Source organism: Saccopteryx leptura, chromosome 1 (genome assembly GCF_036850995.1).
Source record: "Saccopteryx leptura isolate mSacLep1 chromosome 1, mSacLep1_pri_phased_curated, whole genome shotgun sequence".
Classification (NCBI taxonomy): Eukaryota; Metazoa; Chordata; class Mammalia; order Chiroptera; family Emballonuridae; genus Saccopteryx; species Saccopteryx leptura.
Window position 1 is genome coordinate 323,710,117 of NC_089503.1, and position 16,181 is coordinate 323,726,297.

Consider the following 16,181-nt stretch of genomic DNA (forward strand, 5'->3'; position numbering starts at 1 on the left):
TAATTCTTTTTTAAAATAATTGTATTATATATTATAGATAATGTTTCGGGTAATGAAGATCTCTTGAAATTAAGACAAAACATTGAGAATGCCTTGGAGACAATTTACGGTATCCCTCAAAGAATCTAACTAGTTTTAAATTGTCTTCCCATGCATTTTCCCTTAGATTAACTGGAAACTTTCCCCTGCTTACTCATTTCATCAGACCATATGTTTAAAAATATTCTTTTATTTCATTTCAGAATTTCACTTAAGAAACGTCTGTGATCCCAGACCAAGAACTCCTTAAAGGCTTCAGTAATCAAGAACAAGGATGTGTCCTTTGCTTTCATTTTAAAGACATAGAAAGGAGACCCACTTATTCTTCATAAAATGCAAGCAGCAGACTGAGAAACCACTTGACTGCTTATTAAAGACCAAGTCAAGCTTATCTTTTACCTTCAATAGCTTTCCAGGGGCTACAGACAGGTGTCCAAACCCTATAACCTAAATATTAAAGTTCTAGAAAAGCAAAGCTTTATCTATCCTCTGATATTCCCTGTCCCAAAGCTCACTTTTCTTAATTTCCTTTTCTTCCTCATATGAATCATTTCCCTCTCTCCTTTCCTATCACACAAGTTTTATAGGTTCCAGTCAGAGTCCCATCTCCCCAATAAAAATTTAAGACACAAAAATCTTCTTACACAACTATTGCATATATTTTTGAGCCACTCAATTAGTACTTCAATATACATACATACATACATTATATATATATACATACATAATATATATAACTCCCTAGGAATATCACTGACATCTAATACAAAATAATCACATCTGCTCAAAGAGTTGGATTAATACAATAAAAAATATCAACGTATAAAGCACTGAGATGTCTGGCAGTAGCTTTAGAAAAGACTGTGTATCAAATGGCATTTGACTTTTCTTTTCTCAGCCTCCCCTTCAAATCAGTGCTAATCACTGAGCACTCCCTTAGGCACCTGGTATTTTCTTTTCTATCTGAGCATCTCTCTTACAGGCAGAATCGATGGATCTAACAAACTCATCTTAAATTTACAGTCCAGGGATATGTACTCTTCCTTCCAGAATATACTTGTCTTAAACCCAGGCCATGTGAGAGGGCAAATGATTAACTAAAAAGAAAGATAGACTTACATGTACCAATGGGAAAATATCTGAAAGTCACAAGCTCCCAGACCCTTTTCAGATTTTCACACCATGCTGTCGAGTGAACTGGCTCTCTACTAAATCTAGAAAAGAAGTTTTTAATTAAGGGAATAAAAGGTTTAAGTCAATCTATAGGCAAATGCCCTCTCTGAATCCTGCTATAGATGAAGAGTAGCCTCCAAGCCCAAATATAAAATAAATACATAAATCCTGCAGGTTTTGAAGGTCTTCTCTAACCATCCATTCTAATTTTATCAGATTAGTATTATCACCAGATTAGCTGATTTTGTCCCTTTGAAAATACAGCAATATAAAATGTTTTTCCCCCAAAGATGTGAGACAAGAGATAAATAAGCCTTACCTGTTTGGGGATCCCTAAGGAGTGAGAAAAATATGTGTTTCTTAGAGAACCTGTAAAATGTGGGATGAGCTGGAGGGTGAAAACTGGTGACCTTTGGTTGGGGGGAAGCCACATCCAACCTAGTTAACTAAATGCTTTAGGTTTAATCAACACAGAATTCTTGAAACAGTTTTAAAAACTGTGTACAATTAGCCCTGGCCAGGCAGCTCAGATGGTTAGAGTGTGGTCTCGATATACCAAGGTTGTGGGTTCAATCCCCAGTGAGGGCACATACAAGAATCAAACAATGAGGGCATGGAAGAGTGGAGGAACAAATAGATGTTTCTCTCTCTCTCTCTCCCTCCCTCCCATACTGTCTCTCTAAAATCAAGCAATAAATCAATTTAAAAATAAAAACTATGTACCATAAAATTTGGCAGATTTTTTTTATATGAAAACTTGGTTCTCAGGTTCTTCTTGAATAGTCAAAGCAACTGATAACTTTGAGTAGACAATTCCACAAGATGAGAAAGAGTTGGAGGGAACAATCACATAAGAGACTGAAGTTTGACTTTCACCTTGGCACTGACTGCTCTTTAGTGACCCCAATGTAAATCAAGGACCTGCTCTTTTCCTGGGAGCAGAAGGAATCTGAATGCACTGAAGTATGGTAGCCTGTATGCAAAAGTTTCAGCAAGAAAAAAGAACAGAATTAAAATGACAACATAAACCAGATCAAATACCTATGACTATTGAAACTGCAGAAGGAGAACATTTCTTTATTATATCTGCAGTTTTTCAACTACAGACAAGCTTTGTTTATAAGAAAAAATTACCAATAATGAAACTTTAAAAGAAAAGTCAAATTTGTTCTTTACAAAAAGGTTACAGAAAGAAAAGATTCATTATCAATAGTAACCCTCAACACTGTATCTATATACTCTTAGAGAATTTTAAATGTCTTTTGTTTTTTGAAATAAGAGAGCCATATAAGTCAGCTCTCAAAATTATTTTCTTACTGAAACTTGGTCCTTAACCTAGGTTAACAGTATATGATGAAGGTCTAAAGAAAGCTTATTTAACCTACATTAAATCTTGATAAGGCATTAATGAGTCTTTTAAAGGGATAATTTTAATTCTCCAATCTTCAACCATAAAGACTATCTAGTGCTAATCTGCCTTGCCCTTTCTATTAAACTTGTTAAGGGCGTTCTATTTAGTCAGCACCCAGAATGGGCCATTAAAATTCTTGTTCGGGTAAGAGTTGTGTTCAGTGCTCTGTTGTTTTAAATTCCATTAAATTCAAATGGTCTTTATCGCCCCATGACCATCATGACTTCAATCAGCCAACTTAATTACCTTACAAAATTGTCAGCAGAAGCAGCAAAGAAAAACAGGAAGCCCTATGAGGACGTTATCAGATTGAAATCTTCCCCTTCAGAGTTTAATCTAGACCAGTCAATAATGATGATGTGCATCTACTTCCTTTCCTTTCAGGAGCTTTTGACCTTACCTTTCATGCTAAGATTTAGGGTTTAAGATTCATTTGAAGCACTTCTAGTTCCTTGATAAATGGACTATAAATTGAAAGTGCATAGAAGATAAAGCTTCACCACAAATGCAAATAACCCATTCCATGTAAATCCATCAGACCATCCTACTAAGGAAAACCTGGGATCTCCAACAACCTGCAAAGGTTTATGGATGCAGTATAGTGATTTAAGTATAATACAGTTGAATAACAGTGAACTGCTTTCTACTTGGTGTGCAAAATGGACATTGACCATTTCCAGGAAATAAATGTAACTGGACCTGCAGTAACTCAATAAAATTCTAACAACAAAAAAATTAATTCCTCACTCAAATTGCTACCACAAAAGAGCAAAGCATTTTCCTACAGAAATTTTGACAATTAAAAGAAAATCAAAGATTGTCATGATTATCACAAACAAAACTATATTTCATGGTGAATGGTACATCCCACATTTGGTCCATGGCATACATTCCTCCTTTGTGTGGGAACAATTCGCATTAACTTTGCTGTGCTGAGTAAATGTTGAAACAGTGTCATTTGAGAATTCAGGAAATGAACACACTGCAATGATCACTTGAGTTAAACTAAAAAGCAAAAGGTGTCTGAAGAAATCTCTGCTGACATATAAACCCATGTTCACTGCTGAAAGACAACCACACAAAGCGAGAAAAGGCGCTGAGATCCATGTGGCTGGGTGGAGAAGGGGAGCTATTTCTAGAGGATGGAAAGATCATTTTTCAAAGTCGTTTTCTGAAATAAGTGTGCCTCCGTTGATGGATCACATCAGAGGTATTATTTGAAGCTTTAAGAATAAGTGAGAACTTATGTGAAAAAATAGAAAAAAATTATTGAATATATTGTAGCCTTTGTGTTGGCAATTCTTGGAAAGCCTTCCTTTCCCTCCCCTGCTTTCCAGAGCTCAGCAGAGCAGGTGTTCAGGCTTTATCTGTTTCAGGCAGTAGCTGCTATTACTCCCGAATCCCCGCCTCCCAAGAGCCACTTTTCCTGATTCCAGATGTAAGGCCACTCCTCCCTCCCGCCCACCTCAACTCCCAAAGGAAGAAAAATCTCTTTCAAAGAACTTGCTGAGCGTGGTGGCTTCTAAACTCAGTCAATTCACTCACACTCCCCGACGTTGTAGTACATCTGCTACTAATTATTATATCTGGGATCACATGAGACATCCAACAAATACAGGGATTTCCATAGGAACCCTTTGTGTTCCCTCTCAGGCCGTGAATTTAATTATCTGAGCTGTCCCTGAGCTGCTTGCCTTCACCTCGGACGTACGCACAGGAGCGTCATGGACCTGTGGGCAGTGCGCAGGGCCAAGAAACTGGCGCATCTTGGAGGGAGAGGGGAACCTCGCCTGGGAAACCTTTTACTGAAGGCTTTCTACTGGTATGCTTAAGAGAAAAGCTTGGTCGAAACTTCTACAGGGAAGAAATGGCCTACCACCTGCTCAGCTCCTCCGGAAAGGATCTTGAAGAAAAAAAAACGCCCAGAAGTTTGAAAGAAAGTTTGGGGTGCTATCTTCGTTTTGACAAAAATGTCAATTCGCACATGGAAGTTGAAAAACCCGACCCTAAAGAAAGGAAACAAGGGGTGGCTTGATGAGTGATTCCTTTAAAAAGATGTCCCCAAACTCTGAGGGGACTTCTAGCCCTGCACAAAGCCCTGTCCAGAGCCGGCTTCGAATAACCTCACGCTTTCCCAGAAGCAGAAGTGCAGCCAACCGAAAGAGAAGGGCGGCTAAAGTAACAACATAAACGTTCAAGTTCTGCTGAGCCACCGAATACTGAGAGACCAGGGAATTGGGGGCCACGCCCCTTGGGCGGAAGGATCCCGCTGGAGCCCCCTCCAGGGAACCGCAGGGCTGGGAAACAGCTGCAGGACACAAAGTGCCTCATTTACATAGTGCTGCTGGGGCCCCAAAGCTTGAGCGATAGGGAGAGGCGCGACTGGGGGGTCAAGGGGGCGGGGGGGACCCAGGGCCTGCGCATCTGGAAAAGCTGGCGGAGAATGTCTGAGCTGACTTGCCGTGGAGGAATTGACTCTAACTTTCCAAGATCCACCTTGTCTGCTGACACCTCTGGGTTGTCGCCCTGGAGAAGCCACCCTGGATCGAAGGCGGGGAAATGGCCACCACCAAAAGCTGCCGGTCCCCTCCTGAGGAGCTGACCCTGGGGTGCCCCGCAGGCTGCTTTATAGCCTCAGGGAAGCGCCCTGGGGTTGTGCTCCTCCTCCTTGGGAGGCCTTCATTGGGATATGTTTGCTAAGCAGCAGTTGAGGAGCAGGCCCGCGTGGGCAGCCCAGTACGAAGCCAAGTGGGTTGGGACTGGGAAGTGGGGAGCACTGTGACACAGGCACAAGTGGGCGGAACTGCAGGAAGTTTTCTTGGGCACCAGAGTCCTTGTGCCAAAGTATTTGACTTGCTTTTCTAGGCGATAACACATTTGCCTGTGTGAATGAATAAGTGTGTGAGTGTGTGCGTGTGTGTGTGTGTGTGTGTGTGTGTGTGTGTGTGTGAGAGAGAGAGAGAGAGAGAGAGAGAGAGAGAGAGAGAGGAGAGAGAGCACCTGGATAGGGTTTTGAGGGATTTGGCAAGGGTCGTACCCTGAGCAGGATGATAGGGGACACAGGAAGTGGGAGCTGGGTCAAGGACAGCACAGAACCCCGGAAGGTGGTGGTTGCCATAGCTCCACTGTTGTGGCCGCTACTGGAAGTTGCTAGCTAGCTTGGGTCAGTGGGTGAAAGAAGGGGCTAGGTGCCACCTTATCAGAGATGGTGGGTCTCACCAACATCCAAGGGCTGTCCAAAGGTAGCTGTTCCACCAGCAACTCCAACCTCTTCCCTTCCCAGGCACAGGGCCAGGTATAAGATTCTGGTTCACCTTTTCAGTCAAAGTTGAAAATAGCCTTTCTCAAAAGTGGCTTACACTCCACTCAAAAAAATGTCTTCCCCAGAGGAAAGCAAAATTGTCACCACTGCATCAAAGTAGCCTCAACAGTGAAATGTCACAGTGATTACAATATACACAGACCTGCCCCTCAACTCAAGTCAGAAATCAAAGAAAATGGCCCTCCACATGGAAGATTTTTGAAGTTAATGGAGAAAATACCAGGTTATTTAGAAACTGGGCTGTTGTTTTAGGGTACCAAGGCACTGGTGGGAAGGTCTTGACCTGCTCCCCTTTTCTTAAGGAGATTCTTAGTAAGCATTGGTCTAGGAAAATGTGTTTTTGTGTGTGTCAGCTTTTTTTGGAAAGCAGCTACCCACTCTGCTACAGTCACCAAGATTTTTAATATGAAGATATGAAATGATCAGCGAATGTAACAATCTAATGATTCAGCAAATATTGTGCTGCAAGACCAGAGCAGCGATAATTAAATCTTTAGAGTACTGTTTCAGTGTTCCAGCTCCCAGTCTTTCTTTCTTTCCCACCCAGTCTGCAAACACACTAACACACACTCATTCACAAACACACTTCAGAAGATAACTTAATATTCCAAATAAGTAGGTTGTACTACTCAAAATATTGGCAAAACTACCCTACTGTAGCACTTATGTGCTTGAAGCAGAACAGCTGAACACACACACATTTCCAGTGATAAGAGGGACCTGTTTAATCTCATCTAAAGAAATAAGCATTCCTGTGGACCCTTGTTGCTAAGAGCAACGTGCTTAAGCACCATCTAAAGGCATGAAGAAAGAAGTAAAACTACTACACCAGGAATCTAGTTATAATGCATTGTTTTTTAGTCATTACTAGCCTACTGGACTCCAGGTGTCTATGTGTTGGGAGGAAGGGAAAAGTAGGGTTTCCTTTTTTAATATGAGAAAAGCATTTCTATCTTGCTTCCACAAAGCCTGAGAGAAGTGATAAATTTTTATTATTATAGAAAAAGCACATGGGGAAAGGAAAGAGAAGATGCTGTTGACATAATAGGAGATACAGGTAATCACTCTTTGATTAAAATTTGACTGAGTGACTTAATGTATCTGCTTTTATCTCAAAAGCACATATTCAGGATTATACGGTCTCCTGCACTCTTTGGTCGAAATCCACTTGAACTGTTAAAGGAAGCACCCAGGGTGGAAGCATTTACCCAGCTGAAATTCTTCTCTGTCCCTCTTATCTACTTATGGGAACTTTCCCTAATTCTACTAAAACTCCACTGGCCATCAAGAGCAGCTGAGTATTGCCCACACTTCATTGTCTCCCAGAAAACCTTCTGACCAGCATTTCCACTGGAGTCCCACGTTTAGATTTTCCTTTGCGCTCTCAGGAAACCCTGATTCTTTGGGAAAGCAGACTCCCATAATACATAACGGCTACCTGGGCCCTTTAATCACGTCACAGGGAAATAAAGATGCAGACTAAGACTCCCATATACAACTACCCTCTGCCCCAATCATCACTGTTAATCATTTATTAGTCCAGAAGGAGCAATGAGAAAGCTAAGAAAGGAGTACTGCCGGGGTGAAAACAGACACCCCTCCACCCCACCCCGTCGGACACAACTTCACTCCAGCTAGGTAGCAGCCTCCCCTTGCTAAGTAGAGCTTTTTAACCTAACAAGATTTTTAAGAGCTCCGAATCCCTGTAAAGACAGCACGAAACGATTAACTGAAAAGCGGTGGAATTAACTAAAAAATCTTTCTGCTGACAAAAGAAATCTAAAAGACTAGCGCCTTCCACCTGCGGACCTGTCCGAGTCCCAGGCGAAAGCGCACGGACTATATAACTCGTCAGAGTTAGCAAGTATTAACTCAGCAGCCTCGCAAGCTGAGAGACGTGTAGCCCCGGCGCGCACCTTCGTGAGGACCTCGCAGCCGCCCAGCCTGGAAAACTCCGGGTGAGACAGGCGGGGCGCCCAGGCGGTGTGCCCCCAACGACACGAGCCGCTCTCCGGCAGGCTACTATGGGGAGGTCAAGCAGCGACCACTGTCAAACACTGTCACTCACTTCAACCTCCTGCAGTTAATTTTCTGTTAAGAAAATGGGGGGAAAGATAATAAAAGAAAAGGCACAGGCGGTTCTTTAAAACCCAGAGGCTACGGAGCAGGGAAACAGGTTGGAATGCGTGGAGCCCACCCGCCTGGCAGCGCGAACCCGCCTGTTTACATCCGGCTGCCTGGTAGCCAGATACCCAGCACTGGAGATGGGGAATCTTACCAAATCTTAATACATGTGTAGTTCCTTGAGAATATCCAATCCACAGTAAGCAGAGCAGGAGTTTAATGGTGCGCCTGAAGACTGAATTACTTAGAATTGGAGAAATAATCTTCATGGTGTTTCTGTGTCCACACGCGCGCGGCACCCACTTCCCGGATCTAGCGTTAGGCTCCCGGTTCGGGTAGGAATGAGGATGTGTTGAGCGGTGGCCGCAGGCACGATCACGGCATGGTCACAGAGAGAGGAAGGAGTCTCCGCTTCCCAAACCCATTAGCAATCGCTGCATGTTCTTCACTCACTGCGCCAAGGAGCAACCTTCCACTGCAAGGAATGGTGGGACATCCATGTTATTCGGAGAGCATCCGGGAGAAATCCAGCACGCACACCCACAATGTCTGGCTGCGCGAGCCTGGAGAAGCAAAGGAGGAGGGAAATCAATAGGAAATCCAGCCCTGGAAACCGCCGAGGTGTCAGTAGCGAGGTAGCGTACCCGTACAAAGGCGCTTTGCGAGCAAAGGTTTTTGCCAGGCCCTATTCTACTGCACTGCTGCACAGCTTCTGACGTGAAGCCAAGATTAAGTGAGAAAAATTGAGATAGCTGCTTGCTTCTTAAGGCTCCCTGCCAGTGAGTGAGCTTTCCCAATATCTATTATGCAACCGCTCTGATCGCCTGCCTTGAGTTGCAAGGAAGAAGTCGAATTTATTTACTTGGGGAAAGTGCTTTTATTTTCAATAATACTCTTTTCCAGGAGAGTGACTGGTGCATGCAAGCGGACTTCTTACAATCAACTGATGAATTTTTAATAAATGACAAACTAAGTCAAAATCACTTTGCTTAAGAGTTGTAAAAAATGAAGTGGTCTAAAATGAAGGAATTTACTGCAAATGTAACTTGTGCTTAAGTTGAAAGAGGGTCTTAGTTATACTTTTAAAATTTTGTCCAGGAATGAATATAGATAGGAGCAGAATCGGAGAGATGAAGATCGTCATTTAAAACTTGAGTGGGATATTCCTTGATTACTACCAAGAAATAAAAATAGATTTCTTCAAGTTGCCTTTTAGGGCAAAAAAAAAAAAAAAAAAAAGTTGAATAAGAGAAAGAATCATATTTTTCCACCCACTTTTTAGCTCACCTAAAATAATTGTGCATATATAAAAAGATGACAATGTTTGAATTGGTGAAGTAAACTCCAAAGGCCTCAGTCACTTATGCCCAGATATCTTCTCTTTGGTCTTTTGAATGGATGTTTTTCTTTGTCACAGTTCTATCTAAAAGTGCCTTATTGTTTCCTGGTGTCCTGGTCAGAATATTTAGAGTTCCCAGGCAGTGACTGTCTTGGCTTTCAAACTAGCAATTTAGTCAAGAAAAAAGTAGAGTATTTTTTTTATTAAAATAATAAAAAATACACTTTATTGTTCAAATAGGTAATATGCTGTCTGCTAGACATATAGATAAAAATACTCAATACTACATAATGTTTTACATTACCAAGTGAAATAAAAATGGATAGTAATAAATATATTGCTATATATTATTGTTTTTAAGTGGCAAAGAAGCACAAGAGGCAAACTTCTAGACCTGTATATTAAAATTAATCTCTTTTTTTATAGAACCAACTAACAGGGCATAGGTTAAACCTTAGGACAACATACAAAATCATATCTTATTTGAAGAATAATCTAATTTTTAAATAGTGATATGAGTACTGTTTCCTCCAGAAAGCAAGAAAACAATGTAATGTTTTCATTCCGTCATAATGATTCCTTCAATCTATTTTTCTTAAGATATTATAAAATGCTTATTTAAAAATAAACTTTCATTTTGCCAAAGCATTAAGTGGGCATTGATTTTATTTTTAAGATGGAGGCATAACTGCAGTGTCAAAAATAAGTATCATGAATGGCTAGTTCTGCAGTATAGCAGGCAATTCAATCAAATAATTTGACTATTTGAGCACTTTAAAAGGAACACCTTGTGCTAAAACCAAGGGTATCTAGCGACTCCTTCAGTCCATGTTTAAAATATCTCTTGTAAAACAAGTACAGCCCAACATGTTCTGTCTTGTACTTGCAGTCTCATTGACTCCATTCTATTTGTTCTTTATGCTTTTTGATCCTAGCAGAGATAATAATGACTTCCAGGGAAACAATAAATATTCCTATTTTTTAGTTGTCAATATAATTGATACCTAATACATGAAAATAGAACACTGTGACTATAGAAAATACTGCAATTCTGCCATGTAGTTGTCATTTAATGGAACCTGAGAAAACAAAATGTATCATAACTCCTTTTTTGTGTGTATTCTGTTAACATAATGGCATTTGACATTACAGTTGTAACTTCTCTGCTGAAAATTAGCATTCTAAACTATTTCATTTTTGTGAGATTATTTATTAGATTTCTAGTAGAAAAAGTGAAAAATCAAGCTTCCAGACGCATGAAATTCTCACACAGTAAATTAAACAGTAAAACGTGCATTATAATTTTTTACTGTTAATTGGTCTCCAAAGAACTAGTTGTGCACCTGTGATAAATTAGGTTCATTTACATCCATCAATGAATCTGAAAGGTTTCAACACCACAGATATCTCCACCTGTCCAACTAAACTGCAAGGCAGTAGAAAACCTTTCTTCAGGACCGCGGACAGCGCACCAGTCATAGATTCATTCTGGAGTAGTACATTGAAAGTATAGTAGTACATTGAATGGGTAATGTACCATTTGAAGTGACAATTGCATCTTTCTACTACTCAAAGCCTGTGAATTTGAATCACTGCATTGCTCACATCATCAAGAGGACTTTTTTTTTTGTCAACTGTGCTGTGTGTATATTTCAGGGTACCTTACTGAAATTGTTTGGCATACCCAGGATGTGCTAATAGTCATCCCCCTCCAAGACATACTATCACAAAAGCCACTTACATTAACTCTGAGTTCACTCATGAGCACTAAACTACTCATTTCCCAGTACAAAAAAAGAATGCCCAAAAGACCACCAAGAATTTAGAATACTGAATAACATGCTGTCAATGTTCAGTGGCTAGAAACATTTCTAAAGTGTACAATCAGTTATTGCTATAGAATTCTCCACCTCTAGATTTCCATCTGTTACAAGGGTAATCAGATTAATTCTCATTCTTTCTCACTAGATATCGCTCACTCTCAGGGCAAAAGCAGCAACAACAACAAAAAAAAACCCTAAAATTATCCCCCTAATATTAGAACAAAATGATTTGGTATAAAATGCTTAGAGTAATGCAATTTTGAAATTATTACAAGTTTCTTCCTAATACTAATAATATACATCATAGTTCTGGGACTATATGAAGGATTGATAAAAATCATTATATACTATTCTCTACCCAGTTCTAAATCTCTTTTAAACATTGTGTCAGTTTTGTACTTTGCTCCTTTCTCAAAGAAAAAAAAACACACAAAAACACTGTTTGGTGTCAGGAGATCATATATATTTAGCAATAGTAAGATTTAAACACCTTATTTAATGGTTTCATTTATTGTTTTTTGTTTTGTTTTGTTATTTATTTTAACCATATGGCAACCTTTATTTCTAGGAGACAAGGCTCTGTAGGTTCCAAGGTCAAAGCAGAGATGACTAACTGCTCAAAAAGAGGAGCTGTGTCTAAAAGTATGGCTCAAAAAAAAAACAAAAAAAAACCCAGAATGCTGACATGAAGAGATATCAAGCCTATGATAAATTATCAAGGAACAAAATGTATATCGTGTTCATGCAAAGCTAGTTACAACAAAAACAAAAAGCCATTAGCTTTATTTTTCATTGTATTTTCACATTAACTGACACTAATGACCTCTTATTTTGGGACAATATTACTTGAGAAGCAATTTTATTTTTCTGTTCTCCCGTTGAAAATGAATCTTATTCTAGTTAGCTGCCACCTGCTGGGGCATGAACAATAATCCTTCCAGCACATTTATATACCTTTTTCAAGAAACAGCAAATACGTAATCCTAGGACAACCTGAATTTTAAAGGTTTTTCAAGGTTCTTCATGCCATATCTATATTTAAATGTCTCACATTGAATTCTGTGTAAGAATTCCACTTAACTTGTCACTGAATTCCTGCTGTTGTGTGACATTTGAGAAACCTCATCTTATAGTAACATTCGACTTAAGTCTTCCATGCATGTGGCCTGTTGTATTGTAACTAAGCTAAAATAAACAGCCTGTTCATCCATGGCATTAGAGTTGCCAGAGAATAAAATCAGAGCTGTTATAAGTTAAAACCACACTGTTGCATACTTGCACTTTCTTCTTCGTAACTATGAATATTATGCTATGAAATCCCTTGTGATTCTCAACACCTATCAATTGTTCCACCAACATTCTGCTGCACTGAAGTTTAATGAGATTTAGAGTTTTAATTAATTGTTTTGATAATGAAAAGAAGTATGTCTTAATTAAGAAATTAAACCGGAACCTTTCTCTTTTAATATCAGCTTATGCAAACTTCAATGGGTTTAAGTAGAAGAAAACAAACAGGTAAGACTTCTAGGCATCACTTATTTTCTATCACTTTCCTTTTGTACATTTCATTTTGTTTGTTTGTTTAACTAAGAAATTCCTAAAGCCCCTGGAAGCCTCCCTGGTGATGACAAAAATGGTTTATATTTTAAAAAGTTATAAGGTAATAAATTTAGAGAATTAAAGATTGAAATATCTTCTAGTAAACTACAAACTAAGATTCAAGTCAATCAATCATCTCTTGTGAAATGAAAATAATAATCCATAAGGTAATTTCTGTTGGCAGAATACTTACAGCATGAAGATGAAGAAATCACAGGAGGTAATCTGTTTGTTACTGAAAGTATACGGTGGTAATTTTTCTACTATAATATCCTCTATTCCCTACACTGGAAATCATTATAAAGAGCCTCAGTTGGGTCATGTTGTTTAGTAAAGAACTCCTTAAAGGTAAAAATGCCAGGGGATGTGAGAGAGTCATTAAAAGTTCTTGCCGTCTATGATCTACCCTAGTGACACTCCCCCCACCCCATCCTACTGGGACGCCCTCCGAGTTTCTTCAAAGCTCTTAATAGTGGCAGCGGTTAGCATGAATGTGTACTTCTTCAGCACAGAAGAACTAGGGAGCAGGGTTAATGGTAGAATGGGAGGATGGAAGGAAGGTTGGGGAGTTCATCAGACCCGCAAGCAGACACACAGCTTCTTGCAATCTGTGTCTCTTCGCCTCGCTTGAGTCCCAGTACCGGAGGCCACTTCCTGACACGTCCACTTATTAAATTATTCTATGTGGAGACCGGGAGCGTCTGCAGCCAACCAAGCCAGTTGTATCCTTGACAGGAATTGGCTGCAGCGAGCGGGACTAAGCCACTCGCAGCGGGTGCCCCCAGCGCACCGGGCTCTGCCACGCTGCTCTTCGCTTTCTTCCTTTCCAGGCGGAAAATGTCCCTCGCCCACCCCCTGGTCCCTTCTGTCCTCGTGGGAAAATACTCTTGGGAAGGCAGCCTGGATCGGAGCCCACCCCGGGGGAGTCCTTACCTTCCGATGGGGGTGAGGTGGGCGGGGAGGGGGAGGGGTGGTCCTCGGGGAGGAGCAGCCGGAGGAGGTCGGGCGGGAAGTCCCCGGCTCACGGACAGAGCAGCGCAGCCGCGGGCGCCGAGCGCGAGTGACGGCGGCGGAGACAGAGACGGTGGAGCAGCGGCCGCAGCGGCGGAGACAGACACGCCTCCTGGCGGGGGTTCCTCGCCTCCTGTTTTAAAGGAGCCGCGCTCTTTTCCCCGCAGCCCCTGTGGGCTCCGGGCCGCCAGGGCCAATGGGGGCACAGCGCTGGTCCTTGGACCTCAGAAGCGAAAGTGCGAGAATTCTGGATGCCCCAGACTTAGATGTTAGTAATACTCGCATCCGAGCACACCCCCGCCTGCTCCGGGATGGGAGGAGCGGGAAGAGATGTTCGGTCAAGGAGTGGTGCAAATCGCCAAGGAATTTGCCTGGCCCTTGGGTGGTGACCACACGTATAGGGAGCCCCAGCTCGTTTGGTTCTGAGCGGTGGCCTTTATACCTCTCTGAAACCATAGCAACGAAACTTCTCTGCTGCCAGCATTTGGGGAGCAGCTGGTAGTCTCCAAAGTGGACCTTTTAGTCAAAGTACTGCCATTTCCCTTGGAAGTCTGCGAGAATGGTCTTTACCTGCGCCTTACCCGCACCTCTACCTCGTGCACATTACCAGTGAGTCGCCCCACCCCTTAGATTCCTGGAGTCACTGCGCCCCTCTCTCTCTGCCTCAGTTGCTGAGAATCGAAAGAAACTTCTCCCAAGGGTTGAGAGACTGGCGGGCAGTCTTGGTGCTGTCTGGCGCCTGAATGGCAGACGCCTCGCTCCCCCCAGATCCCTAAACTCCCAACCCAAACAAATTGCAGAAAGAAGTTTGGCTTGAGATCTGATCGGCGCCGAACCGGAGGTCGCAGTTCAAAGGTTATTGGGGAAAAAAAACCTAGGGAGCAGTCCCGGTCTGGCTGGACTCGGTTCTAAATACTCTAAAGACTTTTTAAAAGGCCGGAGGGGGAGGAGGGATGCCTAAATCCCTAAGTCTTCCCGAAACTGCTTCCAGGAAGGGGCCACCGCTGGGGAACACACCGGGCTATCCAGGTTCTCAGTAGAAACGATTAGCTTTTGCAAACAATTCCCGATCTCCGCTCCTCTGGGTCGGAAAAGTCAACATCTATCCAATACCGGTTCTATTTTATCCTCATCCCTACAATATTACCTAGAGCAGAGATTTGGCAAGTTGCCCCCAGAGGAAGTTAGCGAGCGGCTCTTCGCTAGGAGGTTGAAGCGAGGCGAGCGGTAGCAGGCCCGCCTCCTGGGCAGGGAGGCAGTTTTCAAACAGGCTGTCCATGTATAAGGTTCCAGCCCTGGTCTCCATTCGCTCATTTCCGTGGCCCTAAGCGGAGACCAGCCTCAGAGTTCAGCCCTCCCCTGAACCAGGCGCAGCCTCGCCACCCTCCACAACCTCGGGCTAGCTCCTGACTCAGTCCAGCCCTGAAACACAGAGACTCAGTCCTGCCAAACCCTAGCTTGGCTTTCGCGCAAAAGCACCAGTCCCTACCTTCTTCGTCACCACTCCTGGCTCTCCATGCCCCCTACATGCCTATGAAGCCCCTCCATGTGGGGGAGACTCGGGGTTTACAGAGGTTAAGGAGCAGAGATTTAGCGTCATCGGAGAGTCCGTAGAGTTCGTTAGTCATTTAAAGATCCCAGGGGTGGCAGGGAGGCTCCCTCCCGTAATTAAGTCAACAGCGGCCTTGTTGTACGGAGTAAATAAATAGTCAATGACTCCATTGTGCCTCACGGAGCGGGCAGCACAGACGCGTGACCGGCTCTGGGCGCCTGGGCTCCAGCTGCTGTGACCTGAAGCCTAATGGGCCCTCGAGGCAGAGCCGAGTTCGGGCCAGGCGTGGGGAAAAATACCCCATTCAGTCCCATTTCCCAACAGGAGTCATGAAGACAACTTGTCTACTGGCTAAAGGCCCTCTCCTTATAGGACCCAGCCTCCCTACTTACAGGAGGGTGGAGCAAAACCCTGGAAAGAGAGTAGATTCCAATGCAAATCCAGCTTTGTTTTGTGACTCCTCAGATGTAGAGCAGGGAGTGTGTCTCATTTGACTTCAAGTGTTGGGCACAGGGTGTGGCATACAGTGGGTGCTGAATGAAAGAAGGAGGGATTTCTTTACCTTTTCCACACTGTTGTCCCCAGGACCACATTGTATCGGGGGAGGGAGGGACTTCAAATAACTTCCTGTAAGTGCTGTGTGTTGTTCTTAGACCCCAGTCACATTTTTTTTTTCCCCAGACCAAACAGGACACACTTATAAAGAAAGGAATAACTGTCACTAGCAAGGGCATGGAGGCCAGGAGTAAAAGCTGGGAAGAGTGAAACACATAAATTTTATGCATGTT

General features: G+C 42.5%; 1 protein-coding gene across 3 annotated transcripts in view; it reads right to left on the bottom strand.

Moving 5' to 3' along the window:
• Positions 1-15,386, bottom strand: part of GRIK2 (glutamate ionotropic receptor kainate type subunit 2) — a 681,135-nt gene extending 665,749 nt beyond the window's left edge. For all 3 annotated transcript variants that reach the window (XM_066358812.1, XM_066358813.1, XM_066358815.1), the window contains exons 1-2: positions 15,331-15,386; positions 8,224-8,632 (exon numbers count right to left, since the gene is read on the bottom strand). In XM_066358812.1, the coding sequence (XP_066214909.1) occupies positions 8,224-8,338 (115 nt within the window). In that variant the 5' untranslated portion in view covers positions 8,339-8,632; positions 15,331-15,386. The remainder of the gene's footprint in view (positions 1-8,223; positions 8,633-15,330) is intronic.
• Positions 15,387-16,181: the final 795 nt, after the last annotated feature.